Source organism: Phyllostomus discolor, chromosome 5 (assembly GCF_004126475.2).
Source record: "Phyllostomus discolor isolate MPI-MPIP mPhyDis1 chromosome 5, mPhyDis1.pri.v3, whole genome shotgun sequence".
NCBI classification, from domain to species: Eukaryota; Metazoa; Chordata; class Mammalia; order Chiroptera; family Phyllostomidae; genus Phyllostomus; species Phyllostomus discolor.
In genome coordinates, this window is record NC_040907.2 from 123,528,895 (window position 1) to 123,549,765 (window position 20,871).

A 20,871-nucleotide genomic window follows, 5' to 3' on the forward strand; every position below is an offset into this window, starting at 1 on the left:
GTCCCAACAATGTTTCCTTCTTTCCTTTCTGGTTCAAAATGCTGTACAGGAATACATACTGCATTTAGTTGTTGTCTGTTCTGAGACTCCTTTAATCTGAAACAGTTCCAAGTCTTTCATGTCCTCGACAGTTTTAAAGAGTGCAGGCCTTACTTTCTATAGGATGGCCTACAAATGTGGGTCCCTCATGGAAGGAATAACAAAAAATGATGCCTTGCCTTTCCCTGTGAGGGAGGCTCATCAGGAAGCTCAAGTTTTGGACACATCCCAACATGGTGATGTTAACCTTGATAATCTGATCTTGCTGGTTTCTTCAATTACCGGGTTTTCCCCTTTGTGACTGATTTGTATTCCAAAATCACGCTGATATCCTCCTATTGGTCATTAAACCTCCACCAATCAACCATTGAACCATCCACTTTGATAATGGTTGACAAACAGTAATTCTTCATTTCCATCATTTCCTCTCCATTACTGAGTTGACATTCTACTGTTGGAACTTTCCTTTCCATTTATTTATGAGTGTGAACTTGTGTATTTATTTCTTTTAATCAGTAGATTGTCATCCATTATTATCGCTGCTTATTTTGATGCTCAAATTGTTTCCGATTTGGCCAGTGGGAGCCCCTTCAAGCTGGTTGTTAACGTTGCAACATTTAAAAGTATGCATACTGCATACTGCACGTTATGACTGCTTTGCAATATGCTTTTTTGTAAATATATGTTTATTCATCCATTCTATTGATGAGCACTTGGATTGTTTGCAGGTTTTTGCTGTTGTATTTTGCTATTCCAACTCTAAAGTAATGTTGCATTTCAACTATTAAAATTTCACATTATCATTTATATTGTCTGTATATTGTATAAATATTAAGCACTAAAAGCATTATTTTGCATTCTCACAATGTGCAAGGCTCACTTTTAAAATACCATCTTGACTCACAGATAGCAGGATGACAGCTATGGAGGGGGAAGGTAAGGGGTGGAGGGATTGAGGAAAAAGGACTCATGGACATGGACAACAGTGTGGGAAGGGAGGTATATGGGGACTCAGTGGTAAGGGAAAAAGACCAAACAAACAAACAAACAAACATTCTTTTCTGCGTTTTTCACGGAGAATGATTTAAACGACCTGCTTTAAAAACCATTTAATAAAGTCTTTATCTTTAAACAAATTTCCTTTTGTTTTTTTTCCTACTTATGGAGGGATATTGAAAGAAAATGGTTTAGAAAGCAAAACTGAAACGTGGAAAACTTTGCACTTAACCAAAACTTTTGCCAAGGGAAAGTAACACCCGCGGAACCAGAGAAGCCCAAAGTAAAAAAGCAGCCACGGGCGCGCTCCGTAGCCGCAGCCGGAGCGCAGGCGCAGGAACTCACCTCTGCCCTGTTAGTTTCCTGCCCCGAAAATATTATCGCGAGCATTGGGGAAAACTTGTGGTAATTACAGAAACTACGTTCTCGCGAGAGTAGTTGGTTGCTATAGTTGCGGCAAATACATCTGTGGCTGTTGAGGGTAAGACGGCTGTCTCTCCTCCAAAAACCTTCTCTTCCCGGCCTGGCTAGCCTGGCCCTTCAGCCAGACCCCCTTACCTCAATCCCTGCTCTCTCAGCAGTGGCCTAGCTGCAACTCATCCCTGCAAGGCTGCACCTCCGTACACACCTAAACGCACCTAAACGCCGCTGACCCCGCCAGACGCGACGCTCCCGCCAACCCTACACCTCCCGCCCAAAGCCGGACTTAGACCCCCTTCCTGCTTGGTGCCGAGGTTCCGCGCGGTAAGCGCACACTGTACCTCTGTGCCCCAGACCCACCTCACCCCATCGTCTCCTTCATATAATTTGACTCCTCTGCAGATTCTTTTGAAAAGACAAGAAATGTGTGCCCTACTGGGGCCTCTCACCATAGGAGCCTGACTGTCCTGACCATAACTTGTAATTAACCAAACTTTTTGTCTTCATTATTCAACAAATATGTCACTAATGCCTCTTGCAGCCAGGGCCTCAGAGGCTGTGAATATGAATAACAGATTACTTGTATTTAAGGGGGTAATTGAGCATTCAGGAAAAGTGCATATTGATAATACCATTGTTTTGCTTCATAGGTTTGGCAGTTTGGCCATTTTAGTGGATATTTACAACAAATGTGAAACAGGTCAGAAATTTTCTTATTTATTTTACAGACTATGAAACAGGTCAGATGTTATTTATTTTACAGAAGGTGAAACTGAGGCTCAGAGAGGTTAGGCGTTTGTCCAGGGTCAGGCTAGTAAAGGCCTAATTCATGTGGTACTATTGAAAAGGAAAGAAGAAAACTAATGCAAAAAGTCATTTCAAATGTAAACTTGGTAAGAAAGTAGTCAGGGCCACTTAGGTCTGAATAAGCTTGGAGACATGGTGTTGAGCAAGTGATCTGAGACTTGAAGGTTGAGTGGGAAAATGAGGGAGTAGCTGGTAAGAGGCAGAATAACTATAAAGTGTGGGGGCAGCAAGGCATCTCCTTATTTTATACCACCAGTCCTAGACACACTGAACATAGCATATCCTAAGTGAATGTTTGAATTGCATTAAGCTCCACTTTGAATTGATTCAGAAAACACGACCTTTAAAAAAAAACCATCCAATTTATTTTTGAAATTGTGTCCTCAGTGTTGTAAAATAATTAAAATATCTTTGACTAAATAAGACATATGTCAGGACTTTTTCCAGTAGACTGTATATGTGTCTGCTTCCTTCCTGTTATCAAAGAATATTTTTGTTTAACTGGGAGATTAAATAACCTTTGAGTTGAGCTTTGAACATTAAAAAGAAAGAAGGAAAAGAAAAGAAAGCTACCAAAGAACATGACGAAGGATGCTGAGAACATGGGAATGGATGCTGAGGGTTGGCATTTATACCCTCTTTGTCTTATGATAGCTTGTGCTCAGTGAGTTAGTTACATGTACAAGGATCTTGTAAGCACTAACCAGTGGAATCATCCTTGTGGTCGGCTCCCTAACCTCTAGCAACAGTGGTTGGAAAGGCCCCCAAATTGTGGGACTATTGCATTTTCCTAAGTTCTCCTCTGGTGTTGGTTACGAGTAATGTGAGTTCTTGTGCAGCGGTGGTACATGAGGAGACAGTTTCATTTATTATGTTTACAGGGACCAAAGAAGACCAGAGGGACTTTGCCCAAGTGCCAATATGGAGCAGGTTGCATCAACAGGCAGACCTGTGCAGATCACTGTGACAAAGGGATATGAATTGGTAAAGTTATTTTTGGAAATCTGAGATGTTCCTAGTTTATTCCTACTTCTTGAAAGTATGTTTGTCTTTGAGCTCATATATCTCTGTCAAACACCTGTGGGTCGTGGAAGATGCATTGGGAGCTCCAGAGGGAGGAATGAAGTTTGCCATCATCTCGTACCACCAACCTGCTGACTTCACAGAGCTGTGGCCCCTCCTTCTCAGTGTTTCACTTTTCTGCATAATTTAAATTTAATTTATTGGGGTGACATTGGTTAATAAAATTATATATGCTTTAGGTATATCACTGTTTCTTATTGATAGTCTAGAATCAGCAATTCACATTACTGCATGTATATAATACCTGGCAACTTCAATATTTAACAGGTAAAACAAGAAGTAGTTTTCACTTCCCCAGACAGCAGTTCCTTTTTTCTGAAAACAATCTAAATTCTTCCCAAGTTTCCCTTGTGATTAATTTCATATGATGAATTTAAATAATAAAATAATATGGTATAACTTAAAAATTACAAGAATAATGGAATGGCAAAATATTCATTCAGTATTAAGTCAAAAAACTTTCTAAAGCAGGGTGTAATAAATGTTCTCTATTTTGTATTAAAATACACACACACACATTCACAAAAAGCACCAGGAAATATATTCTAAAATGGTAATAGTGTTTGCACATTAGAGATTATAGGTAATTTATTTTCCTATGTACTTCTCTCACTTTTCCAAATGTTCCACAATATAATGTTATAAACACAGTGTTATTTTTCAAAACTTCAACATAATGGTATTTAAATACAGTGTTGCATTTAACTACAACTAAATTTATTTAATGACTTTCTGCCTACTTTTGTATTTGTAATATAGTTTGATAGGAAAACGGAAAATACTATATAGTACAAGTAAGAATGGGTTGCCAGTTGCATAGGAACATTCTCTGTTTGATTATAATTGTAAAGTAATATGTTTCTGTCAACAGAAAGGTTTTAAAGGAGATACCCCAGTTACCTTTATTCGTGCAGAATTTAATCAGGCAGTTTTGGGAGACTCTGCCAAAATTACCGTTTCTTCAGAAGGAACTGCAGTGTACAACTTCACTGCTAGCTTTGAGTTCAGTCCTGAAGGAGGAATCACTTTAGATGACCTCGCCCACAAACCTGTGTTCTGTAAGTCTTTGTGGTTATAAAAATGTTAATTATATGAGTATGTTATGAGGAGATTCTGAAATATTTAGTAGCTGTTGTTGGGACAGATGAACACACTTTACCTTTTAATCTAGGTATAACACAGTGTACCTGGAGTCCCACCTGCTCCCCGCAGCAGTCACCATGACCTACTAATTTTAACTAATGTGTATCAAAGACCTGTTGATATATGACTCAACTTGGCAGCCCTTATCTCCTAAGATGAGTTGAAAACTCTTCCTTTGTATTCCTGTATTTACGGTTGCCAGATTTAGAATAAAACAAGAAATAAAACTTGAGAAATACTTAGACTAAAAATTGTTTATCTGAACTTCAAATTTTAAAATAAGCATCTTGTATTTTACTTGGCAACCCTATTGTACTTCTGTGTACTCACCATACTGTATAGCAATTATTAATTTGCCTCCCTTGTTAGAGGAGGCAGTTTTTGAAATCTGGGCTAGATCTTATTTATTTCAGAGTTTCTACTGTTTAGAAATATCTGGGACATAAAAGGACTCAAAGAGTGTTCAGTGAATGACTGGATAAGTGGGTGGATGGTTTCTGTATCCACATTGCTGTACTTTCTAACTATATAGTATTTTCTCTGACATTTTGGTCTTACCCTGTAAGCCAAGACTCTCAAAAAGAATGGACTAGAAGCCCTGGCTGGGTAGCTCAGTTGGTTAGAGCATCATCCAGATAAACCAAAATTGCGGGTTTGATCTCTGGTCAGGGCACATACAAGAAGCAACCAATGAGTGCATAAACAAGTGTAACAATAAGTTGATCTCTCTCTTTCTCTCTGTCTCTCAAAAAGAAAAAAAAAGAATGGACTAGAAAAAAAAACCCACTCACCATTTTATCTGTCTAGGCCATGGGCAAAGGAAAAAAGTCTTCCTTGAGTTAGTAGTCAAGCACTTATGTCAAATGTTAAATAACCTACAAATTTCTTAAAGCACACAAAGAACATTTATATAATAAAAACTGACCACATATGAGGCCATAAAGCAGGTCCTGCCATATATATCAAAGAATCAATAGCATGCAGACCAAGTGTTCTGATCAAAATACAACCATCAACATTAGAAATCAATCATAAAAAGATAGAAAAATCCATTTGGAAAATTAAGACATACTTATGAATATTTCACAGGAAAAATTAAAAAATCATTATGAAAACTATAAGACATTTAAAATCAATCAACACCAAATATCAAAACTTGTGGAGAGGCCAAAGGGACATAAAAGGAGGTAAGTTTTCTATACTTGAACTAGTGAAATGATGAAGTGCAGACTAATAAGTAATGTACATACAATGTAATACCTAGAGCAACAACTAAAAAATATATACAAAGAGATGTATTCAAAAGTATTATCAGTAAATAAAAATGGAATTCTAAAAAAGGTGTTCAGGTGATCCACAGGAAGGTGGGAAAAAACCCCCAGAGAAAAGAAAAAGAACAAACAGAAGAGCCCAGCAGACTTTAGCCCTAATACATTAATAATTACATTATTTTTACAGAATTGCAGAGTGAATTTAAAAATGCCCCAACCATGTGCCGTTGATAAGAAACTCAGAACCATATAGTCAGATAAAAAGTGAAAAGATAGACAAAGATAAATAATGCACACATTAACTAAAACAAAGTAAAAGTGACTACATTAGCATTAGATAAAATAGACTTAGCAAAGAAAATAACCAGAGATAGAGAAGGTTATTACATAATGATAAAAAAGGTAAATCTACCAAGAAGACATAACAATTCTAAGTAGGCATGTACCAAATAACAGAGCTGCTAAATATGTGAAACAAAACAGAAAACTGAAAGGGAGAATAGATAAATTCACAATAATAGGAGATGTAAACATCTTTCAATAATTTGTAGAATAACTAGACAGAAAGTCAGCAAGGATATAGGAAAACTCAACAGCACTTCCAACCAATAAAATCTAATCGATAGCAGAATATACAGATTTTCAAAACCCCACAGATCACACACCAAAACCATTTCCTGGGTCATAAAGTTAAATGGATGAAAATAATACCAAATATGTTCTCTGACAATAATAGTATCATAGCAGAAATCCATAATAGAAAGATAATAGAAAATCTTCAAACACTTGAAAACTTAAATCATACTTCTGAATAATCCAAGTGTAAAAGAGGAAGTCTCAAAGGGAATAAAGAGAACATTGAACTGAATGAAGAAAAAAAATGCTACATATTAAAGTTTGTCAGGCATACCTAAAACATTGCTGAGAAAATTTATGGCACTAAATGCATACATTAAGGAAGAGGAAAAACCTAAGGCCAATTATCTAAGCTCTCACTTCAAGAGTCTAGAAAAAGAAAGCAAAAGAAACCCAAAGAAAACAAGGAAGAAAATAATAAAGTTAAAATCAGCAATCAATCAATGACATACATAAAGAAAAATAAGGAAAATCAATTAAATAAATAGCTGGTTATTTGAAAACATCAAATTTGACAAATCTCTGGTCAGGGGAAAGAGAACACAAATGATCAGTTATCAATATTGGGAATGAAATGGAATGAATATTGATGCTGCAGACATTAAAAGTAAGGAAATATTGTGTTAGCCAAAAAGTCCATTTAGTATTTTTCCATAGAATAAAAGACTTTTTGTTTCCACCAGTAACTTTATTGATTTGGATATTTTGAGTGTGTCAGCTACCTCCCACATGGTATAATGCTGATTGTTCTCAATTAATGTCTCAATTTGATCCCTATCAACTTCAACTGGTCTATCCGAACACGGAGCATCATCCAGCGAGAAATCTTCAGCACTTCATAAAACTTTGCAACTTCGCAGGCCACTTTTGACGTGTTCAGTCAGTCACAGCACCTTCTTCATACCTTGCACAAATCTTTTTTTGCATTTCAGTTGTGTTTTTACCTTTCTTGAAATAATAAACCATAATATGCTGAAAATGTTGCATATTTTCTTCCATCTTCAATATAAAATGGCTACACAAAATTTCACCGGTTTTTATAAGTTTTTTAAAATTATTCATTTATTTTTAGAGGGGGAAGGGAGGGAGAAAGAGAGGAAGAGAAACATCAATATGTGATTGCCTCTCACGTGGCCCCCACTGGGGACCTGGCCTACAATCCAGGCATGTGCCCTGACTGGGAATCGAATCGGCAACCCTCTGGTTCACAGCCCATGCTCAGTCCACTGATCTACACCAGCCAAGGCTGATAAGTTTTTTTAAATGCACACTGATATGACAGCTGTCACACTGTAATCTAACAAAATTGTTCTGAATGAAGTTAAAGACAATTAAGTGCTACCAGAGCCATTTTATGGGAAAAAACAAAACTTTTGGCCAACCCAAAATTATGAAGTACTTTACATATATGAATTTAACAACAAAATGAGACAGTTCCTTGAAAAACACTAACCATAACTCATCCTGTATGAAAAGAAATTGCCCTATAACTATTAAGGAAATTGAACTCATAATCTGAGTTCTCTAAGAGCAGATAGTTTCACTGGAGAATTCTATAAGCTCTTTGCCTTTGCCGCTTTTAAGATTCCTTCATCTTTGATTTTTTTTTCATTTTTTAAATTGTTGTTCAGGTACAGTTGTCTTCATCTTCACCCCACCATGCCCCCCGCCCACACCCATCCCCATCTCCCAGCCTTGAACCCACCCCCTTTGGCTTTGTCCATGTGTCCATTATACATGCTCCTTGATCGACCTTCCCCTATATTCCCCCATTATCCCTTTCCCCCCTCCTCTGTGGTTACTGACAATTTGTTCTTTATTTCAATGTCTCTGGATGTATTTTGCTTGCTTAGTTTTGTTGATGAAGTCCCACTTATACGTGAGATCATATGGTGTTTGTCTTTCACTGCCTGGCTTATTTCACTTAGCATAATGCTCTCCAGTTCCATCCATGCTGTTGTGAAGGGTAGGAGCTCCTTCTTTCTTTCTGCTGTGTAGTATTCCATTGTGCAAATGTACCACAGTTTTTTGATCCACTTGTTTACTGATGGGCACCTAGGTTGCTTCCAGCACTTGGCTATTGTAAATTGTGTTGCTATGAACATTGGGCTGCATAGGTTCTTCTGAATTGGTGTTTCAGGGTTCTTAGGGTGTAATCCCAGCAGTGGAATTGCCAGGTCAAAAAGCAGATCCATTTTTAGTTTTCTGAGGAAATTCCATTCTGTTTTCCAAAGTGGCTGCACCAGTCTGCATTCCCACCAACAGTGCACTAGAGTTCCCTTTCTCCACATCCTCTCCAACACTTGTTGTTTGTTGACTTGATTATGATGGCCATTCTCACCAGTGTGAAGTGGTGTCTCATTGTGGTTTTAATTTGCATCTCTCTGATGGCTAGTGATGCTGAGCATCCTTTCATATGTCTCTGGGCCCTCTGTATGTCCTTCTTAGAGAAGCGTGTGTTCATGTCCTTTGCCCATTTTTTAACTGGGTTGTTTGTCTTCCTGGAGTAGAGTTGTGTGAGTTCTTTATATATTTTGGAGATCAAACCCTTGTCTGAGGTATCATTGGCAAATATGTTTTCCTGTACAGTTGGTTCTCTTTTTATTTTAATACTGTTTTCTTTAGCTGTGCAGAAGCTTTTTATTTTGATAAAGACCCATTTGTTTATTCTTTCCTTTATGTCCCTTGATGTAGGGGACATATTGGTGAAAATATTGCTGCATGGAATATCTGAGATTTTCCTGCCTATGTTCTCCTCTAGGACTTTCATGGTGTTGCAACTTATATTTAAGTCCACCCTGAATTTATCCACCCTGAATTTATTTTTGTGTATGATGTAAGTTGGTGATCGAGTTTCATTTTTTTGCATCTAGCTGTCCAGATCTCCCAACACTATTTGTTGAAGAGTCTATTTTTCTCCATTTTATGCTTCTGCCCACTTTGTTGACTATTAATTGACCATAGAGACTTGGGTATATTTCTGGGCTCATTAGTCTGTTCTATTAGTCTGTGTCTCTGTTCTTATGCCAGTACCAGACTGTTTTGATTACAGTGACCTTGTAATATATTTTTTGTTGTTTTTAAATATATTTTATTGGTTATGTTATGACAGTTGTCCTACTCCCGCCCTTTATTCCCCTCTGCCCTGCACACCCTCTCCCACTGACATTCCCACCCTCTTAGTTCATGTCCATGGGCTGTACATATAAATTCTTTGGCTTCTACATTTGTTATACTATTCTTAATGCCCTCTCCCCACTGTCTGTTTTCTATCTACCATTTATGCTACTTAGTCCCTGTACTTTTCCCCTGCATTCCCCCATCCTCTTCCCTGCGGATAACCCTCCATGTGATCTCCATTTCTGTGATTATGTTCCTGTTCTAGTTGTTTGCTTTGTTTTTGTTTTCATTTTTTTTGGTTGAGTTATTGGTAGTTGTATTTGTTGTCATTTTACTGTTCCTATTTTTGATCTTCTCTTTTTCTTAAATAAGTCCCTTTAACATTTCATATAATAATGGCTTGGTAATAATGAACTCCTTTAACTTGACCTTATCTGGGAAGCACTTTCTCTGCCTTTCCATTCTAAATGATAGCTTCACTGGATAGAGTAATCTTGGGTATAGGTCCTTGCCTTTCATGACTTTGAATACTTCCTTCAGCCCCTTCTTGCCTGCAAGGTTTCTTTTGAGAAATCAGCAGATAGTCTTATGGGCACTCCTTTGCAGGTATCTATCTCCTTTTCTCTTGCTGCTTTTAAGATTCTCTGCTTATCTTTAATCTTGGGTAATGTGACTATGATGTGCCTTGGTGTGTGCTTCCTTGGGTCCAACTTTTTGGGGGCTCTCTGGGTTTCCTGGACTTCCTGGAAATCTATTTCCTTCGCTAGACTAGGGAAGTTCTCCTTCATTATTTTTTCAAATAAGTTTTCAGTTTCTTGCTCTTCCTCTTCTCCTTTTGGTACCCCCATGATTCGAATGTTGCAATGTTTAAAGGTGTCCTGGAGTTTCCTAAGCCTCTCCTCATTGTTCTGAATTTTTGTTTTTTCATTCTGTTCTGGTTAAATGTTTATGTTTTCCTTCTGCTCCAAATCATTAATCTGAGTCCTGCTTCTTTCCTATCATTGTTGGTTCCCTGTGCATCTTCCTTTATTTCACTTTGCATAGCCTTCAGTTTTTCCTTATTTTGCATCCATGCTCAACCATTTCTGTGAGCATCCTGATTCCCAGTGTTTTGAACTGTGCATCTGATAGGTTGGGTATCTCTTTGTTGATTAGTTGCATTTTTTCTGAAGCTTTAGAGTTGCACTTTTAAAGGTGAAAAGAGTTATGGAGATAGATGCTGGTGTACATAATGGTGTACATTAATGTACATAATACCACTGGACTGTACACTTAAAAATGGCTATGATGGTAAATTTATGTAATGCATATTTTACCACAATATTAAAAAGGCATAGAAAGAATATTCTGCTATTACTTTTGAAAACTTAGATAAAATGGACAATTTATTAGAAAAATAAAAATGGGAAAAATCTAATTAAATGAAAAAGAAACCAATGTGATGAGGACTCCAACCAGCGGGGTCCATGTGTTGTGGCTGTGATGAACAAATTCACATGGACTACAGAAGTCCTGTGGAGAAAAAGGGATGGCATGGCCTCTCTCAAAGTGAGAGGGGTCCCTGATCCCTGCCTGGACAGGCTTTTATTGTTTTTCTGGGTACATCATACCAAGAATGGTCCTCATTTACTATACACAGGTTCACTTTTGATGATTGCCTTTTATGGATAACAAAGGAAAGAATGTTGCTAATTCAAAGAAAAGGATGTTGAAGATGTAAGGGGGAAAGTGTTTGAACTGTTTACACTCCATACTTGGGAGGTTTAGCACAGATTTTAGGAAGTTACTTTAAAGATATGCAGTAAACACGTGCTGCTTCAATTCAGGGTGAGGGAGTTTTAGCAAAAAGCAAGTCTCAAAGCAGCCTAGGTACAATGCAGGCCTGATTCCCCATGGGAGAACCTATCCATAGGCTCAGTTCCAGTGTGCCGACTGGCTCACCACTGGCCTTTCTGAGTGGGGGCTGGGCTACATTCCCACACCATGCAGATAGGTTCCCTATACCTATGGAGTAAAAGAGACTTAAGAGACATGAATTAGTTTGCAATGTCTAGACTTTATTTGGTCCTGATAGAAACAAATTGTAAAGAAAATGCCACTGAGAGACATGAGGTTGAACAAGAGGAAAGGTGTATCATGTTCTTGGGAATGCTCAACATTATAAAGATGTCATTTTTCCTAAATTTCTGTAAGCTTAATATGATCTCTATAAATCTGCCAACATTTTTTTAAAATACTGAGTTGTTACAGAAGTCACTAAGGTGGTCCAGTAGTTTCCATCAGAAATCACCAATAATGGTGCCTTCTTGGGTGTCAAAGTTTATTTCTCTTAACTTAAAATTCTTTGATGATGCATTGCATGTTGCACCTTGGCTATCTGATTGATGAGCTAGACATGCTCTCATTTTCTTTGTTTTGATTTTTCTAGTAACTGTGACTGAAGTTTTACCAAAGGAAAAGAAACAGAAAGATGAGAAGACCTTAATTCTTGGTCAGGCTGTGGTGGACCTTCTTCCTTTAGTGGAAGGTGAGATGTATGATTTTTTCAAAAGCAGACATAACAAAGCTCAAAAAATTTAACTCTAATGAAATGAAAAAATCAGCCACATTGAATTTGAAGGGTTTGATGAAGGGTTTGATGAGCACATTTATCTTTGTCTAAGCTTTTCTTTTTTGGCTTGACTTGACCTTTTTTTTTTGTAGGAGAGAGTTCATTTGAAACAATGGCCCCCCTGCACCCTGTGACAGGCTCTCCCTTGGAGTTTCCTCGGTCAGGTGGTAAGGTAATCAGAATTGTTGTGTTTTTTAAAAGATTTTATTTATTTCTTTTTAGAGAGGGAAGGGAGGGAGAAAGAGAGAGAGAGAGAGGGAAACATCAATGTGCGGTTGCTGGGGGCCATGGTCTGCAACCTAGGCATGTGCCCTGACTGGGAATTGAATCTGTGATGCCTGGTTCACAGCTTGCGCTCAATTCACTGAGCTACGCCAGCCAGGGAATAATCAGAGTTTTAACATTCAACATTTCAGCCTACCATTCAGTCTGATGAGTTGTCTGAGATTAAGGTTCAATTCAGTTGAGTTCAATTTGTCAGGCACCTTCTTGTTGTAGGGATTGTGTTAGGTTCTGGGAAACAGAGATAAATAAAGCAGAATCCTACCTTAGGAGTCCATAATCTACATATGGATTTTAGTCCAGTGTGATTAAATGCAAGGGCACATGGGCACAGAGTGGTATAGAGTTGGTATTGGTTACTTTGCCCAGGGGTAGATGTAAGAAAGGCTTAGCCATGGAAATGCCTCTTGAGCTCTCTTGATGGATTAAATTAAATAGTATATGAATGTACATAACATACTTTCTGGTATGGTAGCCTGCCTCTGGTTATTGGAGGAGAGGAAGCATGAACTAGTAGGCTGTGTTACTAGTTTGTCTTCTGGGCTGTGTTTCCCATTCCTTCTGGGGGCTAGTAACTTCTTGTGGCACTATTTGCCACTCTGGTGTAGGTGTACTCACTCTCAGCAGATACCATGGCTATCTTCTGTTTTGCAAGAGTAAGGGAGAGAGGAGGGCCCAGTTGACCCAACTCTTCTGACTGCAGTTCTCTAACCTTCACTGTAGGCTCCTTTCTGCTTCTCATTGATCTGACCTGGGAGCTGCCACAGTCCACTCCTGCATCTGCTGTGGTTCTCTTCTTATTTTAGGATGTGGTTGCTTTATTCCAAGGCATTTTTAGATCTGATTTAATTTGACTTCTATCTTTCAAGGATTCCTTAAACATGTCTAGTTTAGTGATGGCATTTCTTATTTTCTGGGGGTTATTATAACATTATTCTTTAATTGGATGTAAAGACATAATTTAATATCTTTCTGTTATTCCATGTGATTTGTGCTGGAAGGAGGTGTATATCTGAATTCAGTATGATTTCCCTGGTCCAGTCTCACAGCCTATGTACTGTTGATTTTCCTTAGATACCTATAGAAGAAAATGTAGTCAAATGGATTGTAGTCCTCATATTTGCTAATAATATTTCTGTGTTTACTTGTTTTACATACTCCAAGAAAAAATATATGACAGTTAATTTCCATTTGCTTGAGAGTTCTCATTAATTTTATATTTAAGCTAGACTCAGAGGCTAAAATGAAATAAACTTGTACTAGGAAAGAAGATTCCAATTCACCTTCCAATAGTCCCTGTCTTGATTAATACAAGCTAGGAACCTTAGGGATACTTACTTATCTTCTCAGAGACATATTGACCAGCGGTGTCACCATCTTCAGGGCCCCTTTCTTAAAATCGTTCCTTCCTTTAGTGTTCTGATTTTCTACTCACTGACTGTACTTTTCCAGGTTCCTGCACTAGATCTCTCCTCCTCATGTCCTTAAGAACAAAAGGTCTGTTCTTGGCCACCTTCTCTTCTTAGTGTGTGTTCATTCTCCTGTGGGTAGGAGGTGGCATCCATAATTTTAAAAGTTACCAGTACACTGAAGATTTTTATTTCAGAGGCTCCAGTCCAGACCCCTCTCCTGCATTCTGGAATGTCAGACTTCACAACCACCTGCTGGATTTCTCTATAATTATATACCATCAGCATCTAAAACTCAATACTCCAAAGCAACTCCATATCCACCCTTAAACTTACTCTTCCTTTTATCTTAGTTATTTTAACTAGTGGCATCACCTCTTTGTGAAATTATAGGACGTGCATAGGACCTCTGCTATATCCATGACTGCTCCCTTAGACTCTAAGTACAACGAATTCCCTGATCTGCCTTTCATCAAATTCAACTTTTTCTGTATCCTGAGTGCCTTTGGACTCTCTATTCTTAGATTCATTCCTACTCTTTATTGTCTTATAATTTTTCACCTGGAACATTACACATTGCCTTGTAACTGCCCTTACCTCCCTCCAGTTCAGCCTTCCGACTCCTAAGAGAGTGGCTTAAAAGTGAAGATGATCACATCTCTTCCCTAGCCTAGGTCTGTATGGTTCATAGATTCACCCACTGTTTGCATGGTAAGGTCCAGATTTCTTAGCAGGCATGCAACAGCCTTTATGAAATGAGCTTCCAACTTGTTCAGTTCATCTCTCAGCACTCTCTTCCTTATGCTTTATGTTCTCAAATCCTGAACTACTTACTTCCACCTGAACTCAGTATACCATGCCACTTTACTCAGTACCACTTTACACACAACTCTTCTTTTTGTTCAGAATTATTTTCTTTTTCCTCCTCTGCTTATCCAGATTCTAACTCCTATTCATCTTATAAAAGTTAGTTCATCTGACAAAAATACCATCTCTTACTCCTCCACAGCCCAATAATTAATTATTTATTTCCTCACTTCCTCAGGTCTCTATCATAGCATTTCTAAGTCATAGAGTTATAACATGAATTCTCTGATGAATTGGGCCATGTCTTCTTTATCTTTATATTCCTACTGCTATAGTAAAGTGCTTAGCATATTATGACACATTTTAAACCTAATTTTATTGTATAAAAATATATGCATCTATATCTATATATGAGCATATATACATTTGAAAAAAATTTATTATTAAGAAGCAGTACATTTTCCAAACCAAAATTTCTATTGGAGAAATAACTTGGGAACTTCCCATTAGCAGGACACTTAATTCTTTAAAAACAATATTATTTATTGTTATTAAACTGTAAATTCTTGTTATTAAACAATATTAATTATTGTTATTAAACTTACTAATGTTGACTTTTAAGAAATAAAATGAAAATAAACAAATTCTTGTCTCTTCTCTAATTTACAAAGCACTAGCTGTCTTGCCTACCCTACTTGGATACATCACTAACATCAAATCCGTGGCAGCCCCTCTAAAAAACTTATTCCTTGAGCTTATCTATGTTGCCAAAAAACTTTTCATATTTGAAAAAATAGAAATATGTCAAAGAATATGATTTTTAGATATTTCATAAAAACCTAAAAGTTTTTTTTAAAAGCACATTTGACTTACAGAATAAACATGATATAGATTAGCAAAAAATTTACTCCAATCTCATCCACTCAATCATATGCAACCACTGTTAACATTTAAGTATAGAACCTTCCAATTTCTCTTCTATGTGTGTTTGGGTTTTTCTTTTCTGGGTTTTTAAAAAATCCTCACCTGAGGACATTTTTTCATTGCTTTTAGAGAGAGAGGTGGGGGTGTGTGTGGGAGAGAGAGAGAAACAGAAACACTGATGTGAGAGAGAAACATTGATGTGAAAGAAACATTGATTGGTTGCCTTCTCCTGTCTGGGGATTGAACCTGCAATCTGTGTATGTGCCCTGACTGGGAATCAAACCTTCAACCTTTCGGTCTACAGGTCAACACTCCAACCAACTGAGCCAAACCATCCAGGGTGGTCTTCTATATGTATTTGTATATACATATTTGACCTCAGCACTGTAGAAGGGAAGCACTCTAGTTTGGGGATAAGGTTCTTTTCTTGGCTCTATCTGTCTAATTCTTGGGACCTACAGAAAGTTATTTGAATCCTTCATGTGGAAATAAAGTTGACCTTTTTACTTTGAACAGTGATGTAATATTCAAATAAGATAAGGAAAAATTGGCATTTTTCCTTACCTGACATTTTCAAAATGTTGCATAATTTTATTTTATTTTTCCAGCAGTGCACTCTTGAAGTTAAAGTATCTGTGGCAGAGTCTTTATTGACCACAGCCCAGATGGTAGGAGGCAATCTACTGAAGGTCACATTGGAGGCTGCCTACTCTGTGCCTGAATCCTTCTTTCCAGTAGGGCCCCTGCAGAACTACATGGCTGGTCTGCAAGTTCCATCAAGTGGAGAGGTAAAACCCTGTAGCCAGATATTTATATAGATTTAAACACTCACATGAGCATACCTTCTTCACATGCTAAGATTTCATTCACAGCAAGCTCTGTAATGGCTAAGATTTATATGAGGCTTAAAAAAATAAAGTTTACTTCTATTTTACAAATAGATGTTTATATTTATAGCTTATATATTATACATAATGTATTATAGATTACATATACTTTGTATAAATAAATACACATTTATGGTAGAAAAACATGTAAAACATTTTTAAATTGACAATTTTTTGATGTATTTCTGTGCAAATACTTTATGCATATTTTTGTAGATTTTGTGTAATGTACTTTGTTATCCAAAACTTTCTCTTAAAGGTTATATTCTTACTCCAAATTTCTATAGAGTGATTGTGTATGGGTGTTTTGAGTCTCTTGATAGAGGTTTCCAATTTGCTTGTTAAAAAGATTTAATTAGTTAATATTCCCACCTGTTTTATTGCCATTTTACATTTTCAGTATAGAATCTTCCAATTACTCTTCACCATTTTACATTCCTAACAGCAGTGCACAGGTTCCAATTTCTCCACATCCTTGCTAACACTCATTTTCTGGTTTTTGATAATAGTCAACATAAGCCCTTACTGATGTGGCCCAGTGGATTGAGCACCAGCCTGTGAACCAAAACGTTGTAGGTTCAATTCCCAGTCAGGGCAAATGCCTGAGTTGTGGGCCAAGTTCTCCATTTGGGGGCATGTGAGAGGCAATTGATTGATGTTTCTGTTACACATTGATCTTTCTCTCCCTTTCTTTCTCCCTCCCCTCCTCTCTCTCTAAAAAGTAAACAAATAAAATTAAAAAAATAGTCAACATAAGAGGTGTGAAGTGGCATCTTCTTGTGGTTTTGATTTGCATTTCCTTAATGACTAACGACTTTCAGTATCTTTTCATGTGCTAATTGGCCTTTTGTATATATTTATGGGGCAAATATATATTCACTTTCTTTGCTCTTTTCTTTAATCTTTGTTGTTGTTTTTGAGCCTTTGGAGTTGTCTGTATATCTTAGCTATTAACCCCTCATCAAATACGTGATTAGCAAATATTTTCTCCCGTTCTATGGGTTGTCTTTTGCACTCTATTTTTAGTATCTTTTTTAAAAAAAGATTTTCTTTACTTTGTTTTTAGACAAGAGGGGAAGGGAGGGAGAAAGAGAGGGAGAGAAACATCAGTGTGTGGTTGCCTCTTGCACGCCCCCTACTGGGGACCCGGCCTGAAACCAGGCATGTGTCCTGACTGGGAATGGAACTGGTGACCCTTTGATTTGCAGGCTGGCTCTGAATGCACTTAGCCACACCAGCCAGGGCCATTGTTAGTATCCCTGTACAAAAGACTTTAATTTTGATGAAGTGCAATTTGTCCATATTTTCTTTTGTTGTTCATGACCAAGAAATCACTGTTAAACCCAATATAATGAAGCTTTTTTTCTCTGTTTTCTTCTAAGAGTTTTATAGTTTTAGCTCTTAGGTTTAGGTCTTTGATCTACTTGAGTTAAGTTTTGTATGTGATGTTAGGTGAGGGTCCAACTTCATTCTTTTGCATGTGGATAACTAGTTTTCTGAGCACTATTTGTTGAAAAAACTACTCTATCCTCATTGAATGTACTCGGCACACAATTTTGACCATTTTTGCCAGTGCTTTTATTATTTTTATGGAGGAGCAGATTTTTAGAAGTTCTCATTCTGCCAATCCAGAAATGCCCCTTCTTCACAAAACTTAGGTATTTTTGTTTATCCTTACTAGAGGATATGCGCACGCACACACACACACACACACACTCACACACAACTTTTTAGAGACAGAAAGGAGAAGGGAGGGGGAGAGAGAGGGAGACAGAAATATCCATCGGTTGCCTCTTATACACACCCCAACCAGGTATCGAACCCACAACTTAGGTGTGTACCCTGACCAGGAATCAAACCTATGACTTTTGGGTTTACAGGATGATGTTCCAACCAACTTACCCACACCAGCCAGGGCTTCACAAAAATTTTTAAACTTAAAGAACTGGAATAGTTGAATTCCAGGGTATGCCAATTTTAACTTTTACTAGAGACTACAAAATTGCTTTCCATAATTGTACCAATGTGCACTTCTATCAACTATATATAAAATAATACCTTTCCCTTAAGAGATTAGCCAAAGAACATATATGTGTACCCAAAGGACACAGACAACAATGTGGTAAAGATGAGGGTGGGGGCTGGGTGGAGGGGGCAAGGGGGGAAAATGTGTAACATCTGTAGTAATGTTGAAAATAAAAAAAAGAATTCCCTTAACAGTATTTACACTTGATATTTTCAGACTTTGATTTTTGCCAATCTATGGTTCAAAATTGTATCTCGCCCTGGCTGGCGTAGCTCAGTGGATTGAGCGCGGGCTGGGAACCAAAGTGTCCCAGGTTCGATTCCCAGCCAGGGTACATTCCTGGGTTGCAGACCATAAGCCCCAGCAACTGCACATTGATGTCTGTGTCTGTCTGTCTGTCTGTCTGTCTCCCTCCCTCCCTTCCCTCTCTAAAAATAAATAAATAAAATCTTAAAAAAAAATTGTATCTCATTGTTTAAATGTGCATTTCACTTATTATTAACAATATCTAGCATGTTTTTATTTAAATGTTGGATTTTTAAATTTCTTTTATAAATTTCCTATTTACATATTTACCAATTTTCTATTACAAATATATTTTAGATAAATTATAAATATGAAAATGCTTATATTTTAGGCTGTTGAAAAATTTAAGTTTGTTTTTTAAAAGATAATTTTTAAAAAGTTACATCATGACCCTCATATGAATATAACAAAAAGCTTTAAAACAGTGCAAAGGTGAGTCTGAAGAAATGACTCATAAGTGAGCTTTCGGGACTGTTGAAGTGGATTTGCAAATTATTCAAAACCTGTTGCCAGCCACAAGGCAATAATCAATTACATCTCCACTGGGTGAAATATATTTGCATATTTTGGACAAGAATAATTTGCATTATTATCAATTTTTAATAAATTACAACACACAAAATAAATTACAGCACAAAGACAATGAAGGGCACAGGCTGTTCTACAGATAATCACAGAAGGGTTTGTTAGATAATACCCAGTGTTCCATTGTAAAGACACTTCAATAATCCTTTTTGTCCATTTCAAAGTCTTTTGCAAAATCTTCTGATGTATGGTATTTATTTCTGCAGAAAGACTATCCTATTTTATTTAAGAATGGAACTCTGAAGCTTGGAGGGGAAAAAGAACCTGTCCCTCGGCCCAAGAAATGGCCTATTGCCAACATTCTGGCTCCAGGGGCTAATAACATTCCTGATGCATTCATTGTTGGTGGGCCCTATGAGGAAGAAGACGGAGAACTCAACCGCCCTGAGGTGAAAGAGTTATGCAGTTTTTCTGTGGTAAACTCAGTGCACTGATGTAAGATAAAATGTTCTGTGAATCACTGTAATTTATATACATCATCACCTGTTAAAATAAAGCAATTATGTGTCAGAATAATACAGTTGGCTATCTAATTTTGATGTAAAAGTCTCCTGACATGTTATGTCCAAAAATAAAAGGTACATTTGAATTAAATCAATTCTAAATTTATTTATTTTTGAGTAGGTAATAATACAGTCATAGGTCAAAATAAGAAATTGAAGCATGCTGTCAAAGTCTCCCTCCTTCCTCCTCATTCCTCCCCAGATCATCACTCCAATAGTCACCTTTGTTACAGTTTCTTACAGTTTCAGTGAAATAATGTGTAAGATGAGATGGTTGAGTAATATCTGACACTAAATATTTTAAGTAGTAGAGCTAAAGCTGAAATATTTGAAAACATTATGCAGTGTCTTTTCTCATTATTGTGATTAGTGGAAATTCATATTGTTCTTAGATTTATATTTTCATTTTGGTCAGATATTTTATTTTAAATATTTAGAGATTATATTATAGTTTAGTTTAGATCATTAGTTCTTAAGACAAGTTGCTCATTAGAATCATCTGGAGAGCTTTCACAACAACAACAATGGCCAAGCCTTAACCCCGCCAATTACATAAGAATTTACTTTTAAAGTAATACTAATGCCCAGGTGTTGATTATCTTTAAAGAAGCTCCCAGATAATTCTAACATGCATTCAGGGTTGAGAATCACTGATTGGGGTTCTATGAACCAGTACTGGATAGATGTAAGGATAGTATAAGTAATTTAGCTTATATACTTTATTAATATATAAGTACCCTAAAATTTAAGATGGTATAGTATTTACAGTGGTGTCATACTTATGGCAATAATATTAGTAGTAATAAAAATATTGTGATCAAATCCATTAAAAGAATGCCTCACAAATTGAGCAGGATGAAACAATAGCACACAGAAAGAACATAAGTCCCTATCTTATATTTTACAGGACAGGGAATTTAGGAACCAATCAGAGACCATAAAGAAAAGGATTGTTTGGGACTTGGAGAGCCGTTGCTATCTCGATCCTCCTGCGGTGGTCAGGTAGGAAGAGGAAG

At 37.0% G+C, this 20,871-nt stretch overlaps 1 protein-coding gene across 1 annotated transcript in view; it reads left to right on the forward strand.

Moving 5' to 3' along the window:
• The first annotated feature begins 1,531 nt into the window (after positions 1–1,531).
• The window catches only part of CFAP70 (cilia and flagella associated protein 70), a 116,493-nt gene continuing 97,153 nt past the window's right edge, over positions 1,532–20,871 (forward strand). Inside the window, 8 exon segments of the mRNA XM_028513969.2 lie at positions 1,532–2,155; positions 3,144–3,246; positions 4,217–4,403; positions 11,944–12,042; positions 12,219–12,298; positions 16,157–16,336; positions 19,559–19,741; positions 20,763–20,857. Coding sequence (XP_028369770.1) covers positions 3,184–3,246; positions 4,217–4,403; positions 11,944–12,042; positions 12,219–12,298; positions 16,157–16,336; positions 19,559–19,741; positions 20,763–20,857 — 887 coding nt within the window. The 5' untranslated portion in view covers positions 1,532–2,155; positions 3,144–3,183.